The sequence below is a fragment of the Equus asinus genome, chromosome 16, assembly GCF_041296235.1.
Source record: "Equus asinus isolate D_3611 breed Donkey chromosome 16, EquAss-T2T_v2, whole genome shotgun sequence".
Classification (NCBI taxonomy): Eukaryota; Metazoa; Chordata; class Mammalia; order Perissodactyla; family Equidae; genus Equus; species Equus asinus.
In genome coordinates, this window is record NC_091805.1 from 27,657,552 (window position 1) to 27,680,222 (window position 22,671).

Consider the following 22,671-nt stretch of genomic DNA (forward strand, 5'->3'; position numbering starts at 1 on the left):
TTGTTAAAGTTCTAGCCTAAAGTTCTAATTTTAAAGTTCTAATTTTTAAAGTGTTTTAAAAGAAGTCTGATTATAAGAATGAAGTGGGAATCAGCAAGTAAAGCAGAGTTAAAAACCAGGACAGCTCCAGGAGAAATGAGGTGTGCCCCCTTAACATTAACCTTTTTTTAACCCTTTGTTAACCTACCTCAACTCTGCCTTTTATCCAGTCAGCTGGCCCCATCCCTCATTATCTAGAGTCTCCCCAGCCACAGGTGCCTGTACCAATGGCCCCACGCTCACTGAATCAATACAAGTCCACTATCTCGGTCTGTTAAGTCCCAAGGCAAGAAATGGGAAAAAGCAAGAGGCACATAAAGGAAAAACTGGAGGGAAATTCCTTCTTTAACAACTATGAGGACTGTGTCAAGGTACAGCCCCAGCTAATAAATAACAAAGATGCACCTGGGCGCTGCAGGTGCGCCGCACTCACAGCTGAGAGCTAAAGGTGTCTGTGGAACTCACTCCCTCAAACCAATTTCCTCTCCAGCACATGGATCCCTCTGGCCCAATGGAGTTTACTGGAAGGTTTTCAAGGTAGCTGTTTCAAGGGCATGCTAAAACCAAGCTCTTTTATGACAGTAAGAATTTTCTAGAAGGTGTTTGCAGGTTCTGTGTTACAAATGGTGCATTGAGAAAACAGATGATCTATGCTGTCAAACGTGGTCCTCAGACCAGCACCATCAACATCACAGGGACCTGTTTAACAAGGTATAATCTGTGACCCATCAAGACCTTCTAAAATAGAATCTGCATGTTAACATGACCCCTGGTGATTCGCACGCACACTGAAGTTTAGAAAGCACCGGTATAATATCTGTCTGTTTATAACTTCCAACTCCAAAAGCAGGTTGGGTACAACCCATCCTCAGGCAAAATCAATATGAACGTTCCTATTATAAAACATATTTTAAAGTGATTATTTTCTTTACAGAAAAAAACTGCTATAAGTATCAGGCTCCTTGCTCACATTTAACATGTAGTCTAATAAAAACGAGTTTAAACACAACACATTTATTTATGATGGAAAGCTGGATGCAACTGTATTTCTCTGAAATTCTCGCTTTGCTATGAGAAGCACTTTCGCAAAAGGTGGTAAGACCCTCAAAATCCATAACCCTGAGAACAGACCACCGGGGGAAGGGAAACGATGAGACCTGGACATCAGGAGAGTAAGTCACTGGGGAGAGAGGCTCCAGGCTTTAAGACTGATTTTTCCTTCACAGTGCAAAGAGGTTTTCTCTAGATGGTGTACGGGGTTGTTCTGTGTTTTAAGATACAAAATAGGGTTTTCAGATACAAGCGGTAACTATCTTTACTATTAGGTTATGGCACAGTATTCCACTGATATGATATATGTCTTTATCCCCTTTCCTCCCCAAAAGGAATAAATTGAAAGAAAAATCACAAAATCATTCTTAACTTCATAAGCTTATCTCTCCCAAGGGTCCTGCCTTCTAAACTCTGATCCTGGCCACCAACATCTCTTGCCTCAACGATTACAGTAGCCACCAACCAGTATTCCCAACTGCACCCTTGCCCAGCAGTCTGTTCTCAACACAGCAGCCAGAGTGATCCTTTTACAACACCCTTCAGATCATATCATTCTGGTGCTCAAACCCTCCAATGGCGCCATCTCACTCCGAGTAAAAGGCTTACTACTTACAACGGCCTACAAGGCTCTATGCACACATGCTCCCCAATTAACTCTGTGACTCTCCACTCTAGCAGCCACCTGGCCCACTTCCTATTGCTTCAGCAGCTTAGCAAACTGTCACCTCAGGACCTTTGCAATTGCTTTTCCTTCTGCCTGGAATGCCTGCTCCCTCAGATATCCACTTTGAAGGAGGTGGACTCCTTCAAATCTTTGCTCAAATGTCATTTTCCCAGTGAGGACTTCCATAATCACCTAACTTTAAATTGTACTCCCCACTCACAAGCCCTAGGCCCTTTGCTTTTTCTCCATTGAACCTGCTAAAACACGCCTAATTTTTTTGTTTCTAGTCTGCGTCTCCCCACTAGAAGGTAAGCTTCATGAGGACAAGGATTTTTGTCTGTTTCGTTAACTGCTATGTCTCCAACACCTGGAATAATGTCTAGAATGCTCAATAGTGCTTATTGAATCCATCAATCAATTAACACTTTGGGAAACTCAACCACGTTAGAGGGTGGAAAAAAACTCATTGTTCTCACGAACTCCAAAGTCTCCCCTTTCTGTGCCTCAGAAGCTTGGCAACGGACCTGAGACTTGGTGGGCACTCAAAGCTTTCTGACCTCATCTAAACATAGCAGTTATTTAAAAGTTGAAAGAAAAGGTGTAATGATAAATGGCTCTTTCCTCAAACTCAAAAGGAAGGGGAGGGTGGGAGCTATATGGCATTCTGCTTCACCATGCGGCAACGAAACAACAGCGCTGGCACACACAGATGCCACTGGAAAAGTTCAAGAAAGTGCTACAGCAGCACCCTGGCGGCACTGACAGAAACTACAGAGCAGGGGCCGCTCCAGAGGCTGACACTCCGCTCTCCCCTCTCCTGAGGCCTATGCTACCTGAGCATCCTTTTGGATGGGGCAGAAGGGTAGGAGGGAAGAGAGGCGTTACTCCTGGTGCCTCTAATCCATCATCGAGACCAGGACTAAGTCATTCACGCACATGAGGGGCATGTGTGAGGACAAAGGGAAGCAACACACGGGACTTAACACAGTTTTAATAGAACTTTCTCCTTTTGCCATAACTACCACTTCTCACCCTTCATTACCAACAGAGAGAATAACTTTAAAAAAAAAAAAAATCAAGGGGCCGGCCCAGCGGTGTAGTGGTTAAGTTCAGCACACTCCGCTTCAGCGGCCCAGGGTTCACAGCTTCAGATCCCGGGCGTGGACCTGCGCCACTCATCAAGAAAAAGAGGAAGATTACCTCAGATGTTAGCTGAAGGCCAGTCTTCTTCAAGCAAAAAGAGGATTGGTGACAGATGTTAGCTCAGGGCCAATCTTCCTCACCCCCTCCCCCCCCAAAAAATCAACATTTTCCTTTGAAGGTGGTAAGATTGCCCACATTCCACTCCAGCTTTTTTTTTTTTTAAGATTGCTAAGAGTTGGCAGGATAGGGCAGGAGGATAGCTGGGCCCCAGTCCCTAGAGCACCTGCTGCCTCATCCTTGGAAGGAATATTCTGAGAGCAAGTGCGTTTTTAAGCTCTCTAGAATTCCTCCTGATTTATAGTGTCCTCTCAGGGAACAAAAATATGGCTATACGGGACTTCAGGATAAATCTTTTTTAGGCTACTCTGGCAGAAAACATTTTAAAGAAAATGAAAGCCAGAGGCTCACAGGGATGCAGTGCAAGCTGGGCCAATCTTCCGAGAGGGACAGGTGCCTCAAGGCCTGGATGACTGCGCACAGGCCCGTCCTGAGGGAAGGCCTGGTGCTGGAACCCTTCCCAGCACACTCCCTCCTCCTGCAACGCTTCCAAAACCAGCACTCGGAGCTCGGAGCGCTATCCAGGATCCAAGGGGGCCCCGGCGAAGAAGGGATTAGTTATCAAAGCAAACAAGCTAAGAAAGCCTAATTTCCTACATACATAAGGTGTGAAAGTACACGCCATGAGCCATTCGAGAGCTGTGTGGGCACACACACAGCTCTGTCCTGATGGAAATGTTGACCAGTGTTTATAAAAAAGACCATCGCTGGTGTCCCGAAAGAATCCAAACAAATCAGGAATCCAGAAAGCAGGGTGACAATTAGACAGTTTAGGCCAAGGCTGCAAAGCAGAGAGAAACCTGGGTTCTGCTGACTTATCTGGCATGAAATCTGCGTATAATCTTACTCACATTCTTTCTTACACTATATGCACATCTGGTTATTCAACTATCTATTAGTAAACTCTCCTCGCAAACGAAAAACAAAAGGCCTCTTATTAGATATCATATTCCACCCCACATACACCCAATCCAGGTCCATGCAGAGCAGGGGGATGTTCGAAAAACAAACACCTTTTTTCTTGACTACTGCTAACTGGCCCACCTGTGTATGTGTGTGTTTACTGCTTCTGTGCAAAAACATAAAGCAGGAAGGACTTCATAATGCTTGAGTGTGCATGGTATCTCCAAAGGGAACACACCTAAAACGCAGGCCACTCTATCCACTCTGGGTCTTTTAATATGGTTCTTCGCTCTTTCAAATAAACAGAAAGTTGGCACTGTGTGATAGCTGGCATCACAATCAAATATCTTTTCACTATGTATCCAAAAGTGGAATTAACACAAAGTGGTTATAATAACCACCTAAAAACAATAATCATCACAGACCAAACCAACTAGCTGTGTCCAGAGATTTAGGGGTTGGCAAGAGAAGGCCTGTTGAATTTGCTTTGAACCTTCAAGTCCATCCCTCCTCTATCCTTTACATTCCCGGGGGGCAGCCCCCCGCTCCCGGCACTCTCCCTGCCTTCCTGCCATTATGAGTTACAGCCTCTGATCACTCACTTGGCAGAGAGGAGAAAATGATGGCAGAACCACCTCTGTGGTCCTCAGGCCATTCATCTCCAGCCTAAGAGAAAGAGTGCCAGCTCCTTTTGGGCACATAACAGAAACAGCATGAACCCTGAACTTGCTGCCACTCTGCCAGTTACTAGCTGTATGACTGCACATACATGGCCATTTTAACTTTTCTAAAAATTGATCTGTGTCTCATTAGATACTACACCTTTCTTCCCTAAGCCTCAGTTTCCTCACTGGTAAAATGAGTATAATAATAATAGTAGGACGGGTGGCAGTAGTAATAATTACAAAAAAACAGTAATAATGCGAAATACCTACTCACTGGGTTTCTGTAAGGATTAAACGAACTGATACGCAGAGAGCACCCAGTCGAGTGCCTGGCGGGCACTGTTTTCAGAGGTGCTAACAGGTGCACTGGAGCAAAAAGACCGTAAGACTTGTCAGTGCATCTCGTCTGCAGAAGTGTGTTGACTTTTGGTTTCAACGAGAGTTGAAGCATCTTTCTAAATTACTTTTTCTAAGTTCCATTACTCTCATTCTAGAAATGAAGAAAACAACACTTGCCTACCCCAGGGACTGCTATGAGAACCAAATGAAATACTAAATATAAGAGCATTTTGAAAACTATAAATATAAAATGATATTATTATTCGTTTAGCTTCTCCCCAAGGCTGCCAGCCTGTCCTGTTCCAAACCAAGTATTATCCAGTTGGTATCTCTGCTTGCTGTCCCATGGACAGAGTTCAGAGCTTACTTAGCAGGAAAATAGCTCCAGCTAAAAATATCTCTATTTTTCCTTGCTGTGGATTATACCCAGGTACATCCAGTAGAGATGAAAAGAAATGTGTTTGCTCAACAGAAATGTGTGTGCGGGTCATGGGCAAGCCTCCAAGAGGATGATCAGGCCCCAAATGGAAAGAGTGGACCATCCCACGAACAGCTCGCGGGCATGGAGGCCAGCAATCTCGCTGCAGAATGCACCCTAGCAGTACCGCTCTGACCTGACACAAGGGGCCAGTGCCTGCAGACAAGTCCATCACTTCCAACCAAGCAAATTTCCCTGAATTCTGTCTGTGTGCTCTTTTTCCCGTTATTAGGGCTCCTGGGAACACAGCCCTACCTAACTCTGGTGAGCCTCAGAGGCAGCAGTTAATATTTTTTAAAGATGTGTAGCGGAACAGTTTTCAAAGTGAAAACTTACGGAGCCTTAAACCCACAGGAGCAAGTATTTATTTTTTAAACTTCCTACTTTTCTGAGAGAGATTACAGGATCTAAGATAAGGTGCCAAAAAGCTAGGGTAATTTCTAATCGGGAGGCATTTAGGGTCCCTACACAGCTCTTGTTCACCAAGAGCATGGCCCTCCCTCCCCACAATGCTGTACAATTTCCAAGGAACGAGGGAGGGAAGGAAAACGCATGAGTTTTGTCAAAGCATCCGCTAACCCTGGGCCGTGGCTGGCTGCCCCTTGCCTACTTCCCCCTCAGCCACAAGCAGAGAAGGAAAGGCTTTCACTGAAGGCCCAGCCAAACCCATGGGCTGGAACAAGCAGTCTCCTACTATTCTAACTTGGGCTCATTTCATGTGCTGCGCTGTGCTCTGCCCCTCGCTGGCTGGGTATCTAAGGCAGGCCTTTTCCAGCCTTCGTCCCTTCTGCTGCCAAGAACTCCACAACAGAACCTCACGGCCACGTCAGTGAAGTCAGAAAGCAAATCAATAAGGCCCATTACTTGAGGGTCCTTCCACTCTGACAACTTACGTACGTCTCTTCTGAGGCCAAAGGGGTTTAATCTGGTTCCAGGGTGTCTCATGGATGGCTCCTCAATCAAGCGAAGAGGCTCATTCATTCCACACTGAGGGTCTCCTACACAGAGGCTCCAGTGGGCTGGTGCACGGGCTGGACTCTAGAGCCAAATTGCCTGGGTTCAAGTCCCAGCTCTTCACTTAGTTACAAGACTTGATGCAAATTATTAACCAAACTGAGTTTCAGTTTCCTTGTTTGTAAAATGCAGATGATGATGATATAATACTAAGACCCACTTCATAGACTTGTCTCATAAAGACAAAACAAATCAGCTGGCAGAGAGCAAGGCATTGACAGAGGTCAGCCGATGTGCCAGGCACGGTCGTCTCTGAAGGCCATACTCTCAGCCTCACTTTTCGAGGCCACCGTTTGAATTTTAAGCGTAAACAGCATATGACTTTGGCTACAGGGGAATGGAAAAGGAGAGAATCCAAACCTCAAAATGAAATCCGCAGGCCTCGTTCTGACATTCAAGTTCCTCCACAACCTGCTTGCTTCTTTCCTTCTAAACAGCCCTCCTGCCACGCTCCTGGACCAGTTTTCCAGGGCCTCCATTCGCCACAAAAACAGCAAGCGCCCAGGTGCCACGTACTGTGCTAGACACACTCCTCCCACACTGTCAACCCAACACCTTCCCCTTCCTAGATTCTGCCCAGCCTTCGGAACCGAGCTCAGGCCCGGCGCTCCCACAAAGCCCTGCCCGGATGCTCTAACCCACCTGGCGGCCCCTTCCAAACGCTCTGAGGTCTTTGTGCTTTTACTGGGCACTCACCACACACTGATTATTTTGTTATATAGTTATATTTTATTTGCCTAACTAAGGTACAAGCGACTCAAAGGAAGGGATGAATCTTGGATTTCTTTGTAGTTTCCTAAGTGACTAGTACTTTGCTTTAGCAGGGACTCAGAGAATAAGTGATTTACTTGATGTTTCAAGAGGGCACAGCTAGCACACAGCAAACCTATTATCATTTTTTCTAAACAAATACCCTTGCGATCAGTACTCCCTCAGCATGTAGAGACTTAAAGGCTCAATCTGCAGACCCAGACAAAGTAGGTTTAGGATTAAATCTGCCACTTATTAGCTGTATGACCTTGAGGAAGTTACTTAACCTCTCTGTGCTTCAGTTTCCTCATCTATCTATAAAACTAAGGATAGGGCTGGCCTGGTGGCAGTTAAGTTCCCATGTTCTGCTTCAGCAGCCCGGGGTTGGCCAGTTCAGATCCCGAGGGCAGACATGGCACTGCTTGTCAGGCCATCCTGTGGCAGGCATCCTACATATAAAATAGAGGAAGATGGGCACGGATGTTAGCTCAGGGCCAGTCTTCCTCAGCAAAAAGAGGAGGACTGGCAGCAGATGTTAGCTCAGGGCTAATCTTCCTCAAAAAAAAAAAAAAAAAACAACCTTTGTTTTCCAGTTTGTCCCAGGCATCAATGAAAGCAGAAAATTCTGCCTCAAACCCATCAGGTATGATTATACATCTTGTCATCAAAACAGCACATTTTCCATCAAGTCGTTTCTCTTTTTTTTTTTTATTACTTTTCAATGAGATTTTAATTAAGATCAGTTTTAACGCACAGGCTAAAAGGCAAATAACTCTTCAATCATGAGACAAAATGAAACTGCTGACAGAGAGAATGGGCAGTTCAAATTCATACATGGCATTCAAAAAACAAAAAGTGTAGTAACTTTCTCTCAAGATATTTGCAACAAGGGGGACATTCTGCTTTCCAATCTCATAAACCAAGTTCTGCAAACTGGCTTTCACTCAGTCACTCAGGGCCTACATAGGACTCCTGGTCTGAGTCTACTGGAGCCATCACTGTGGTCTGGCTTCCTCAGCAGAGCACAGAGGTTAAGAGCATAGATGTAAACCTGGCTCCTCCACCTCCTAGCTACATGACGCTGTGCAACTTCTCTCCGTATCTCACTTCATCATCCGTAAAATGGGAAAAATAATCACACCTATCTCAGAGTTGTGAAAAGAGCTCACGAAATAAGGACATATTCACTCCTTGTTATACTCTATAACTGTTTAGCCAATGCCTGGCTGTACTGCACACTCAATAAATGGTAATTATCATCTCTATCATCTCATCTGTATGTGAATTCAATAGCCAAAACCAAGAAGCTAATCATTTTTCAAGTCAATGCATTTCTTGTTGAGACCAGCCAGATTCTAGAACTGGTCCAACAAATTAGTATTATGTAACTCATCACAGAAGAGACATAAAGCAAATTACAATAAAACAGAGCAAATTAAGCTTCCACACGTGTTAAGTAAGCCTGAGTGTGAACACTAAGCTGTTGACGTGGGGGACCTGATACTCTTACTTAAGCAACAATGTTCCAACCGAGTCATTTGCTGCTTCTCATCTCCAACCTCACACTCAGATGGCCTCCAGGAAGCACAGTGTATTTCTGTACTTTTTTTTAAAAGTTACATATTAAAATATCTGAAAGGGGCAAAATTAAAAACCTCCTAAGCAGCTTATGCCAAGAGCGTCTCCTCTATCTAGAAAATCTATTTATTTCGGAATAAAGAACAAAAAGGCTTTCTTGTAATTCTTATTTAGAACAAGAAATTAAATGTAATCTATGCATGTAACAAAATTAAGCTGGATGAAACATTAGCATATTTGGTCTCTACCCATCTGAACACTGAAGGGTGGTTAGGTATCTATGTCATTGACATTAGAATGTCTAGCACCATCTGGTAAAATATAACACAGGCAAACATACTATGTATCTGCATAGTAATCAAACATTTTATTTCTCTGAAGAACATAGATACATAAGTTTTACATAAACATCACGTCCTAAATTTTTCTAAACTAAAGAGACTGAGGGAAAATATATCCAAAAGAATATAACAAACATGCAGTTTGTATTACGCAGCTTACCTGCAGTGGCTAGACAGGAACTCATCAGGGCAAACATGGCCACCACATAATGAGAAGCCATTTTTATTTCTCCAAAAGTGGGTCCTGTTCAGTCACCTCAGCCTGCAGTTCTTCAGATCGTAGTCACGATTTGCAAATCAGAAGTGACCTTAAAATCCTTTCCAATTTCCAAATTGCCTGTAAAAATAAACATATTTCAAGAAGAAAACTTAATGCAGGAACTTCTTTTCATAAACACACATTAAAGTGAAATGAAGAATTTCCAAAAAGTATAAGATAAATTTATCTCAACAGCTGCCAAGACAGCACTCAAACAAACTGATGTGGGGGTGGTAATTACCCAAGAAAGATTTTTATGGCAAATACTTTTGCAAAGACATCCTATTTTTGACATTTTAAATCTTTGGTTTTATTTAAAATTTTGAGAATACAGAAGAAAATCAAGGTGCACCTATAAAATAGCATCACCAGTTATGCTGTGGCACTATAGGAATCCATGCCACCTGACACATGAATTCCCCAGCGCCAACAAGAAAACACAAACAACGCTGATCAGAGACTCAATCTGATGTTATAATGACAGAGTTAACACAAGGATCAAATTAAAATACATTTAGAATCTATCTGAAAAATAAAGAACCATTAAAAGGCAAATTCTTATTTCAACCCGTTTGCCAAGCTTGTAAGGGGAGAAAACTCTTCCGTGTTTCTTAGCCCCCTCTGAGACCACGTGGTTACCGGCAGAGAGCAACCAAAGGTCCTTTCTAAACTTTTCCCATCCAGAGCCTTGAATGATGTGTTTCGTGGTGATTTGTTTACCTTGAATCTCCCTCCTATGGCCCTAAAGATTACCTCATTTAGACCCTCCAAAGTATATCTTCCAGCCCTATATCCCCGAGCCTGGCACAACCCACAGAAGTTGGTCAACAAACATTTATTAAGCACCCACTATGTTCCAGGCATTGTGTAGGGAGATGATTCCTTCTCCTCAGGAATAAAAGTCATCCCACAACTGGATAAAGGCACAGAGACGCTGCCTGATCTCAGGCCTGGGCGAGGCAGGATCACGGAGTCTCCAGGAACCATCTCAAACTGCTGGGGACTGCAGCCTTGTGCCCCTCAGCCAGGAACTACCAGCCACAGAACCAGCTCGCTGCCTTCAGAAATGAAGCCAGTTCGGGCACTTGTAGATACAGTACAAAACTATAAAAACAATGGCAAAAGGAGTTTCTAATTAAATGGTCCTAGTTTACCTCATCAAGTGTTAAGAGAAAGACATTTAAAATGGCTCTTCGCAGTAGTAACACTAATTGCCTATCAGAAGGAGGGAAATAGGGCGACTGAGGGATACCGGTGGGAGGGAGGGAGCAGAAGCCTTTTCACTGAATTCTCAGTTGGGTTTTGCAAATATCACCTATCCAGACATAATAACATAAAGCTCTAATTTCAAAAATAATTTTTAGACGTGCTTTAAAACTAAATTATTATACATGCAGGAGGCACTGTGGTTCAATCTCGGTATATGACAGTGATTAAAAGCCTACTATGAATAAAATATGGATTATAACGGCAGTTCAAAGCCTGCCTCTGTGTGAATCCACTCTGCCACCTACAAATGGGTGACATGGGGCAGATTACCCTTCGTGCATGAACCTATCGTATGGGCTATTAGGAGGATTAAATGAATTAATATACATACAGTGCTTAGAACAGTGCCTAGCACATAATAAGTGATGAATAAATGTTAGCTATTATCATCACTACTTGTCCATTCCCTCTGAGGTATGTTTATACCAATAAAGTAGAGAAATTAGGGTGTGGTTATTTATGTAATTCTTAGCTACTGTAAAACCAGTTCAATCTTCTGTTTACTGCAAAATAAACATTACAAAAGATGCAAAAAGGAGATACGCTAAAGAGTGGAATCACTAAAAGAACAAAATTGCCAGTCAAGTTGAGGCACAAGTCATTGGGGGCACAATGGTCTTGTCTCAAAAACTAATTACAGAGAGAATTTTGGAAGCTATGAAATTGACTTCAGTCATCCCATGAGGTCCAACCTTTCTGTGACCATAATTCCACATCACCTCAGATGAAATGGAAGTGTCCTCTGTTAACTAAAAAGTCACTGACAGCAAAGAGAATTTGTCTCTATTTTTTTCCCTTCAAAAAATTAGATTTCCTGAATGGACTGATACAGAAAACCCTCTTGAAAAGAACACACTATTTCAGCAAGAGCCAAACCCTGCAAGGAAATCTCAGAAGAAGATGGCTTCCCAGAGGATTTTTATGGGGCACGCAAACTATAACCAGCACGAGGCTTGTGAGACTATTTAATGAACTTGTGTCACCCTCTGCCCGCAGCTGCAGAGGGTCTGTGTGACTGTGTGTTAATCCTGGGGCTTAAACCAGGTCTGAAGGAACCTGTGGAAAAGAAAAGCAAACGGTTCTATTAAAAATATAGACTGCAAATTGCTGACAAGAATATTGGGCAATTATAAAAATGCAGCAATTACAGATATAATAGAGCCAAGCTAAACAGTTTGATACCCAAAGGCAAACCACAGCAAGTTTACACCGGATCTTCAAACATCTCCGAGGAAGTCCAAGGCAAGTTGAAACTACACACTGCTGCTTCTAACAAAGAGGGAGCTTTTCTTCTTTTAGCTTAAAAGTCCCTCCACAATGTAACTTGTTCAAAAAGAAAATAAACTGCAGAGAGTTTTCTGTCTAATCTTCCCAATGTGGTGACAGGATCCGAAGGCGGAGGAGAATAAAAAGGGAAGCATGTTGTTCCCATTCAGTGGAACTCGTATTTTGGCCAAAACTTGCAAACATCAGCGCCTTACCACACGACTTAGGGATCAGTTCTCCAACTGGAAGAATGCTGGACGAGCAAAGGCTTCTGAAAAGTGGTAGATCTAAAATAAAACTAGAGAAATACCAACTCTTCTTCCTTCTCTGAAGTTATATCACACTCAGTTTGCAAAGACCAGGGATGCCTCACCCTGGTTTTCTGACCTCACTGAATCTCTCTGGACTTTAAGAACTAAATGCTCCCTTTAGAAATATAAATAAGGGTACTTGGAGAGCTTGAAAGAACAATTTGGGGTCTACTGCGTAACAGTCATTTTGCCCACAGTTCAAAGTAATGTGTTCCATTCAAAGGGCATCATAACTTTTAGTATCCACAAATGAACAGAAAAAAACTAAGTGAGAGCTTAATGGATTAAAAAAAAAACAATGAATGTGCTACTAACTCTTCTAATTTCAGAGTTCCTCTATGTGTATTTCTCAAGCCATTCATCTGAGCGTGCTGCCCCACCTGCCCCAGTGATCCAACCGAGTACGTAGATAATGACCAAGACTAGCCAAAAACCCCTAGCCAAAGGAGTTCTGAAATCCATCATGAGTTAAACCAATGTTCAAAAGGAATTGGTTGGGAATGGTATCCCTTGGGTTGAACAGGATGTTTTTTTAAAGAGCAAATTATCTTAGGACAAAATTGGCAAAATGATGTCTGGCAATAGGCTAAAAGCCAGCAAAAAAAATTACTAAATTCCCCTTTCTTGGCTAACAAAACCAGCTATATAAGATTATCAAAATAAGAATTAACATACAATTAACTTGTAGTCAATCAATTTCTCAATTAAAAGAATTAACATGCTAAAGAGATATGAATGGCCCTTAAAGTTGGAAGAGGTCAACATGACGTCATTGATGAAGGGGAGCTCAATCCCCAAGACCAGCACTTGCCAAAATAACACGGCAGAGTCAAGACTAGAAAGCAGATCTTTCCATGACCAGCACTCTACCTCCCAGCTGAAGGTCTGTCATCAAAAACTAGGAACCATTTTCTATTTTCTCCCCCTCAATATTCAATCTCTGAAAACAGAACGTTTTTTCCAAGAAAGGGGAAAGACTGTCACGGCTGCCATCAGACATTGGTACTTCCATCTTGCCATATGCACTCTGCACCAATCATTACTGATCACAAACTGTGATTTGACTTCAGGATTGTGGGTGGCAGCTATAATAAACAAACAATCCTTGGTAATACTGTCTGACTCCAAGTTCTCTGAAAACACAAAGGGCAAGATGAAGCACAAACCTACGCATTGTCATATCTTAATGCTGAGACTGTTCAGTCCCCAATCAGGAAAACACTCAACAAATTTGAAGATCTTAAGAACAGAGAAATATTGAGTGAAATAAAAAAATTACCATTCCCTAAACTCAAATAGTAAATAACACCATAGTTGCTGATACCTTAAACATGAAATGGGTTTTCTGACAGATCATTAAAATGTTTCTAGTCTGCCATTTAAGTGAATTTTTTGGAGGAAAATATACTGTTAAGTCTGCAAATGGTTAAACAAAAACTGGTAGAGAAATTGTTCTGATGGCTATCAACATGTTATTCAGGGGATTTAGAAGAGGCAGGATGGATGACATCAACATCTAGCTTGGCAGCCTGGAGAAAGGGGCGTACAGGATGTAGAAGAGATACTGTTGTTTGTCTGATGACATTTGGATGCCCTTTGAGACCTGTACACAGAGAAAGCAAAGCCACCTTACTGAGTCACAACACAACTCTCAGATTTCTCTACTACACAGAGAAACTGGCTAATTCCAAATCCCCATTTTCAGAAAGATTTGGCACAAAGAGGGGAAAAGTCTTGGATTTGGATAAGAAATCTTTGGAACTGCATCCAAGCACAATCAATATTCAACAAATATTTACTACTATGTGCCAGGCACTGTTGAAGACGCCAAAGATATAGCAGTGGAAACAGGAGCCCCAATTCTGCCCTCATGGAGCTTATATTCTAGTAAAGTCATGCCATTTACTACTTTAGGCAAGATATTTCATTTCCTGACCTTCATCTCTTCCTTCAAGAAATCTATATTCATTGCTTACTCCACACCAGGCAATGGGGATATACGGGCCAAGCAAAGAGACATGTTTTCTGCCTTCATGGGCTTAAAGTCTGGTGAGATAAACAAATAATCACAAATATACAACTACACACTATGCTAAGAGCTCTAAAGGAAAAGTATCTACAACCTGAAGGATAAGCAGAGGTTGAAGAGGCCAGGTGAGGAGGTAGAGGAGCCCCTACAGATCCCCGACACAGGAGGCAGCATGGCTGCAAAGCTAAACGGGAAAGGACAGGAATGAGGTTCAAGAGGAAGTGGTGTGATCCGACTGGGTTTTTAAAGATTTCTCTGAGTACTGTGTGGAGAACAGACTGAAGGGAGCTCAGAGTCACGGAAGATCAGTTAAGCTTCTTACAGCAGCAGGTCAGACAAGAAAGGTAGTTTAGATCAGAACGGAGTCTCAGTTTCTTCATTTGTAAGAAGATAATAACAAATTTAGCTTACCTACATCATAAGGTTGTTGTAAGAATCAAATGAGATTGTACGTGTACAGTATAAAAGTTATTATTTACCATTAGCAGGCTGCCTCTCCTAAAGGGGATTATTATCCTGAGGCCTAACAGTAAAGTGCCAACATTCTGTGGCTGCCAGTGGCAGGAGAAAAAGGAGGATCGCTCTCGAAATACCTACACTTATGGGCAGAAATTCCACACAAAGACTCAGTGCGAAGAGAGGCAGGAGGCACAAAAGAAACAGGATGTGCAGAGAAGCTGGACTCCACTCTCCCCTGTACCTCTAGGGCCTGGCCCACCCTCGCTCCTGGGCTGAGAGTGTGACCAACACATCTCTGGCCCCAGCATGCTTGGCTTCCTTGGGGCTGACCTTCAGTCAGTCCTTAAAAGTCCTTCTGTCTGTCCCAAACACAACAGACCTTACCACCCAAGCAAAATCCAGTAAAAAGGGGAGGGTGGGAATGAAGACATTTCACAAGGTTGTAAAAGACCATGTTTCGTTCCAGTTCACAAAATAGGATGGACTTTTTACCCACTCTTGCAATATTCCAGGAACCACCTTTCACATTTAATATTTGTGTATCTAAAGATCTCTGTTGCTTATGATTCTAAGCTACAATTAATAGAGAACTCTACCTGGGGGATTCCAAACCGGGCTTACCCAGCCAGATGTGTTACACTGGACAAGTCATGTAACCTCCACCACCCCTCATCTGTAACATGGTGATGATATTCTGATTGTAATGTATGAGACAGAATATGGGCATTGTACCTAAAACAATACCTGGCCCATACAGTACATTTTTTTAAAATAATAGTCATTGAAGTTTTGATGGGTAAAATGCAACTAGACTTTCAGAAAACCAAGCAAACTACCAGCAGCGAGATAATATAAACAGCAGTTTAGATCAGTTTGTATTAATTTGGGGATTAGACTTTATCATCTAGAATTTCAAAAATTCCCTCCATCACCAAAAAGTAATGATTCCTAACTCAATACAAGAGATATGAGTCCAAAAGATAAATCATAACATTGTAAAGCTTTTCCCAAAGGGTGGCAAAGCTACCACTTCAACATCTCTGGTATAAGTTACAGGGATCTGGCTGCGTGGCCCTCCTCAGTTCCACCTCATGATTCCAAATTAGCATCGGGGGGGTAGCCAGGGGGCTGCGGAACTCAGCCTGGCACTGCCACCAAACCAACCAGGCTGCCTGCAGTGAGGAATCAGCTACCACCGAAAAGGCTTATTAAATCATGACGCTGCAATTATTCCAGCAAAATTCAGCACATCTGAATAGTCTCAGGAGGCCAGCCAGCCAGCAAGCCCCAGGCCATTGAAAAAATCTTTTACGGAGCTACATCTACCAGACCTCTAGCAGACTATTTGGTACAATATACAGTAATTTACTAAAACATTTGATTTACATGTTTGTTTATATTCACAGGGATTCTGCAAATACATGAATTCAGAATAAACCCTCCAGCAACAGACTATTGTGTTAATTACACTTAAGCCCATTTTTTTATTCCTTTCACTGACTTCCAATAGAAAATTATTTCTCTGGTGGCATGGGGGGAGTCCCTCAAAAGATACATTTCAATTATTCAACTCATATTATTTGGTAAGGAAAGGGCTCAGCAGCCCAAGCAGCTCATCTCTTGGCATAAATCAGCATCCAATGGAGGTACCACAATGTGGGACAGCAAGTATAAGAAAAGGATTCAACAGCCCAGCCATGTGAAACATGAGGAATTAAAACCCTTCAATGGCTGCCCACTAGACGTTGCCTACTTAGTCCGACCTCACCCTCTGCATGCTCCACCACACTCCCCTCAATTCAGTCCCACAAAAGGAAGAAGCCTTTGCTTCCAGAAGTGATGTTCACTGTGTTACAATTCAGTGACGCTCCACTGTCCCCCTAACATAGCCCCTTTCCAATATCTTAGGTCTCAGCGTAAGCATTACTCCTTTAAGCAAGCTTTCTATGATTCCCTTGGACAAAGTTAAAAACTTGGACACCTGGAATGCAGTGCAATTCAACCCTGCAGGTAAATCTTCATGTAACTATTTCCTTCCAGGTATGGCTCTCGCACTCATCTGTTCACTCTAGAAAGAGAGATGAGTGTACCTAGCTTACGACTTGGCACATAGTAAGGATCCGATATAGGCACCATAATGGATAGCAAGTATAAAATTCTATTGTATACATTACAATTAAAAGTAGTGTGGAAGGCTGGTGAATTATCACAACATTTCTCAATAACAAATGATAAACCAACAAATAAGAGTTGTATATCTGAAAGAACCTGTACCCCAGGCAGTCTCAAAGTAAGAGGAAAGGCTGGAGTTCTGGCATTAACATGTTTTTTTTTTTGTTTTGTTTTTGTTTTTAAAGATTTTATTTTTTCCTTTTTCTCCCCAAAGCCCCCCGGTACATGTGTATTCTTCGTTGTGGGTTCTTCTAGTTGTGGCATGTGGGACGCTGCCTCAGCGTGGTCTGATGAGCAGTGCCATGTCCGCGCCCAGGATTCGAACTAACGAAACACTGGGCCGCCTGCAGCAGAGTGCACGAACTTAACCACTCGGCCACGGGGCCAGCCCCAAGCATTAACATGTTTTATAAGCTCAGACAAGTCACACTTCATTCTGGGCTTTAATTTCTTCATCTCTAATATGAGGAGATTAAAGAGAAAATCTTTTATTCTATACCTTAATTATAACTGTCATTATATGGTATATGGACCAATAACTAATCCTGACTCCCTCCCATGAGACTTAAACACACTTGTGGAAATTTGAAATATATGATCATACAATGGCTAGCTGGAATGACTTAAAACTGGAAAGTATTATCTAAAAAAACACTCAACTTGACAACATAAGTGCAAATAAAATACTAACGCTATATTCGCCATTTTTAATATAACTTATATAAACAAAAAATATTTAAGTGAATTATCTTCCAAGCAATGTAAGCATATACATAACCTGAATTTTATCAGATCTGCCCATGTTATCAAAACTGCCGTTTTTATTCTATTCTTCAAACTCCATGAACTCTACTCAGTCCCCTCACCTCATTCCAAAAGCCCCTTCTGATTGATCCCATCCCACTGTGAACACTCCGTCTCCTCAAAATGCATGTATAATTTGTTCCATGTTATCTTCCACTCAGAGCCAACTCAGAATGTTAGAAATAGATAACATCTACTCCAACCCTTTAATTTTACAGATTAACAAACCAAGAATTAGAAAGGCTCAATGAGTGGCCCACGGTTACACAGCTAGTTAGCAGCACAGCCAAGACTTGTCCGCATGCTGCTTTGTAATTACTCTGTGCTCATTCATGTGTTTACACTTCATTCCCCTTCCTATTACAAGCTAACATCCTGCTTTCTTCTGACCCCACAAAACATCTCAGCTACCATCTATTGAGCGCTTACTGTGTTTTTCACAAGTTCTCATTTCAGCCTCTCAACAACCCAAGGAGATGGATGTCCTTTACTCTACTCTACAGTGAGAAAAGTGAAGCTTCACAATGCTAGACAAGCCCAAGATGGCCAGCTAATAAGTCCTGGCACCAGGATACGAGCCCTGGTCTGTCTGCCTCCACGGCCCATGCTCTAAACACTACCAACAGGAGCCCCTCCACTGCAGAGTCACCTGCTGGTAGTGGGTGGGCTGATTAGATCTGACATTAGGGATAAGTTATTTTGTTTTGAAACCAGGGAAGCAAGGCTCAATCAGCAGTCTCATTTTACTTCATTCATTCACTCAGCAAACATTTACTAGCACCTACCATGCATCTTGTACTGTGTAGGGAGCTGGGGACACAGCAGTGAACTAAACATGACACTGTTTGCAAGGAGTTTACCTCCTAACGGGAGAGACAGACAACAAATAGATAATGCGTCAAGTGGTGGTTTAAATCCTATGAGAGAAAAATAAAGCAGATTAAGCAGAGAGAGTGATGAGAGGAAGGAAGTTATTTAAGATGGGATGGTCACAGAAGGTGTGATATTGTGATTTATAGTAAGAAATACATATTTGGTGTTCATCCCCATTTCTGGTACAAAGCTCCTAAAACCCTTGGAACTTCTTCAGTGATGAGAGATCAATGTGTCTTTTGTTATATTAGTAAAGTGACTTGTGGACCCCACCCAAGGATGGGGCTGGTGGCCAGGAGAGCTCACCATGTGACTAGAGGTTGGAACTTTCAGTCCCACCTCGCCCATCTCTAAGCGGCTAGAGGGTGAATCAATCTCCAAGGGCCAGTGATTTAATCAACCACGTGTATGCAATGAAGCCTCCATAACAACACAAAAGGCTGGCGTTCAGAGAGCTTCCAGGTTGAACAGGTGGAGATGTGGGGAGAGTGGCATCCTGGCAGCGGGCATGGAAGCTCCACAGCCTTCCCCCACACCTTGCCCTATGCATCTCTTCCATCCCGCTGTTCCTGACTTATACCCTTTTACAATAAACCGGGAAGCTAATAAATAAACTGTTTCTTTGAGTTCTGTGAGCCTCTCTAGCAAGATAATTGAACCCAAGGCAGGGGGTGTTGGAACCTCCAATCTGTAGCTGGTCGGTCAGAAGCACAGGTGACAACCTGGGCTTGCAACTGGCATCTGAAGTAGAGGGAAGTCTTGTGGGACTGAGCCCTGAAACTGTGGAATCTAATGCTCTCTCTCTCTGGGGAGACAGTAAATAGTGTCAGAATTGATTTGAATTCTCATATACCCTGCTGGTGCCCGAGAATTGCTTGGTGGTGTGAGGGGAAGACCATCTCACACACACAGTGGAATCAGTGAAGGCCTCTTAGATGAAGTAACATTTGAGAACAGAGGTGAGAGACAGATCTATGACAGTATCTGAAGGAAAAGCATCCCAGGCAGTAAGGTGAGCAAGTGCAAAGGCCCTGCAGTGAGAGCACACTTGGTGTGCTGTAGGAGTATAGTAGAGTGGAAAGTGTGGGAACTCCTCCAATTTACCTGAGTTCAAATCCCTGCCTGGCCTCTTCCTAGAGGTGTAACTGTGGGCAATGTACTAAACACCTCCATACCTCATCTGTAAGGTAGAGATAATCATTCTATTTCCCTAACGTGGTTGTTATGAGGATTAAGTCAATTAATAACATGTAAAGCACTTTATATCTAGTATGTTCTTAGAGTTCAGGAAATGGTAGCTACGATTTTCAGCTACAATGGATAACAGCTCCATTTAAGACAATCTATTTTCAGTTGGATAGTTTTAAACCCCAAGGTTAAATTATGCTGCTGGCTTTGCACATGGCCAATAACTTCCGCGTAAGCCTTTGACTTCCATGGCTGGGCTTCCTGTCCTGACCAGGAGTGCTCTGGAGGAACCACACTGATGTTATCACAAAAAGAGCAGGAGGCAAATCACTCTAACATCACTGCTAAGCTAATATAAATTAGCTCTTCGTTCAACATAACCCCGACCCCCAAGAAGCAGAAGCTTCTTCAGAAGTGTAATTTACTGCCCTGTGGATTTAAGTCATTGGTTTCCTAGGACCAGATTCCAGTCTTGACACCTCACTGACAGAAGCAAGTGGTAATTTCAATTGCAACCCTGTCTTGAGAAGAGTTAAAAGCTCTCTTCAAAATTAGGACTGTAATTTAATTTTAAAAAATCCTTTCTCCAATGTCCTTTTTATCTAAACTTAATATTTCTTTTCAAAGAGATTAGAACATCAAAGCAAAACTCAAGAGTCATCTGACCCGGCCGTCTCCACACTGTTCCTTAGAACACAGCCCCAAAGCAACTCTAGAAGATACAGCGAGCAGCACTCCGGATGGGCCCGGAGCCAAGGGAAGATGTCAGGGTGACAAGAAAATTCTGCTCCTCTGCCCCATACCCTCTCCCCCAGCTCTTTTCTTTAATGCTGTGTTTGCTTTTCATCTTTGTAGCCCAATGGGTTAAAGGGTAAACCGCAAGCAGAGAGAAACCACAGCAAGCCCAAGCCTGTCAGAGGTAAAATGGGAGCCTTCCCAAACCACTTGTAAGGCTGGGGAGAGCCCACGGTTGCTGCTTCGAGTCAGACAATGAAAAAGAGGTCAGTGTTCCAGTCTGACAGGTCTTGAATGAGGATTTTTAAAAATCAGATTCTCCTTCCTCCAGACGGACCTGATGGTGTTCCCTTTTTAATGCCATAAGTGTACATTCAACTGGAGTTATAAGAAATCCACAAAGTCTTGTTTCTTTTCAGTTATTTATTCATCCAACAAATATTTATCAAGTGCCTGTTCAGCGCTAGGACTGTTCTAGGTGTGAGGATTCAACAGGGAATAAAACAAAAAAATCCCTGCCCTCATGGAGCTTACATTCTAGTCAGGGGACACAGGCTATAAACAAGATGCATAATTCTACGAGACAGAGATAAATACTAAGAAAACAAAGCAGAGAAGAGGAAAAGGACGTATTTGGGGGTCTTTGGTTTGGTGTGTTTCTTTGAGTAAGAACCTACAGGAAGTGAATTCTGTAGATATTTGGGAGAAAAACATTCTAAGACAACAGCACGTGCAAAGGCCCTGAGACAGAGCACGTGTGGCAGGCTCAAGGAACAGCAAGCAGGTCAAGCAGCTGGAGCAGAGTGAGCAAGCCAAAGAGTCGAGGAGTGAGGTCAAAGAGGTAACAGGCAAGGGAGTCAGCGGCTGGTTGTACGGCTTCACAGATCATTGTCAGGAGTTTGGTTTTTACTCTGAAAAAGACAGGAACGGTAGAGTGTTTTAAGCAGAGGAATGACAGGATCTGACTTAGGTTTTATCAAGGGCATTCTGGCTACTGGGTGGAGAATATCGCAAAGGGGCAGACAGAAGAACTACTCTCTGCCGTGTGATCTTGGACAGGTCACCTAACCTCTCTGTACCGAGTTATTCTCATCATTAGGAGGACTTAAAGAGGATCACTTCTAAGCCCCACTCTAGCCCTAAACTCTATGATTCTGAATTGATTTCCTTTGTCCTTTCTACAGGTATAATATATATCAACTGTAAGCTTGATCTTTCCTCAAGGCTTTCACTGAAGTGGAACTGAGTTGAAGAATTTAATTTGACAAGAGATATTTCATGCCAACTCCACGCCGCACACCCAGAACACAAAGATGATAAGACACAATCCCGCTCTAGCGAAGTCCACAATCTGGCAGAGAAAGAAAATAAGTTCTCAAGAGGCAGCAGGAGAAGTGCCGTAAGAGAAATTAAGGGAAGAAGCAATCTGACAGGAGAAGCCTCACCAGAGAAGCTGACAATGGAGACAGGCTGGACAAGTAAGGAGAAGACCACCAGAGAAGAGGGGGAGGGGCAAGTACAAAAGGAACAGGGTATGAGAGCACAGGCATGCTTTGGAAACCTCAGGAGTCTGGGTATAGTGTGGTTCATGGAGGAAACAGAGGGAAAATAGCTGAAAAAGCAGGCTGAGCTACACTGCTGATAACCAGACACCCCATGCCAAGGATAATGGAACAGCAGAGACTTTGAAAATGCAAGAAATGAAAACACAGATCCATGTTCTACAAGGTACCAACCAAAATTAATGAATAAGTGGAGACAGATGCTGAAGCCAGGAGAACCAACTAGAAGATGCCTGCAATAGTCCAGGTGAGATGATGAGTTGGAAATGGAAAAGAAAATGCCAATTGAGAGCTGCTAACAGTAAGCCACAGTGGGATCTGTGTGATTCAGCTCGAGGAAAAAACCAGAAGGAAGTTAAGTATGCCTGAGGCTCCTCGCTTGATAACTGGTGCCATTTACTGACATGGGAAATAAAGGAGTTGAGACTGGGGACCAGAGAAATAATATATTGGGTTTTGGACTTAGTTTTCACAGAAATACCTACAGAACAACCAGGTGGCCACTGGAAATAAGGGTATGAAATATAAAACTGGGAGTTACTGCCATAGACGAGACCACTGAGGCATGGAAATACGAGTAACTAAACGTGGACTGAGAAGAGAAGGGAAAATGGGACCTGGGAGAATGCCAGCACATGCACTGAAGAGAGATCCAGAAGG

General features: G+C 42.9%; 1 protein-coding gene across 2 annotated transcripts in view; it reads right to left on the bottom strand.

Moving 5' to 3' along the window:
- TGFBR3 (transforming growth factor beta receptor 3) overlaps window positions 1–22,671 on the bottom strand; it is a 187,192-nt gene that overhangs the window by 156,308 nt on the left and 8,213 nt on the right. For both annotated transcript variants that reach the window (XM_044748975.2, XM_044748974.2), the window contains exon 2: window positions 9,245–9,421. In XM_044748975.2, coding sequence (XP_044604910.1) covers window positions 9,245–9,305 — 61 coding nt within the window. In that variant the 5' untranslated portion in view covers window positions 9,306–9,421. The remainder of the gene's footprint in view (window positions 1–9,244; window positions 9,422–22,671) is intronic.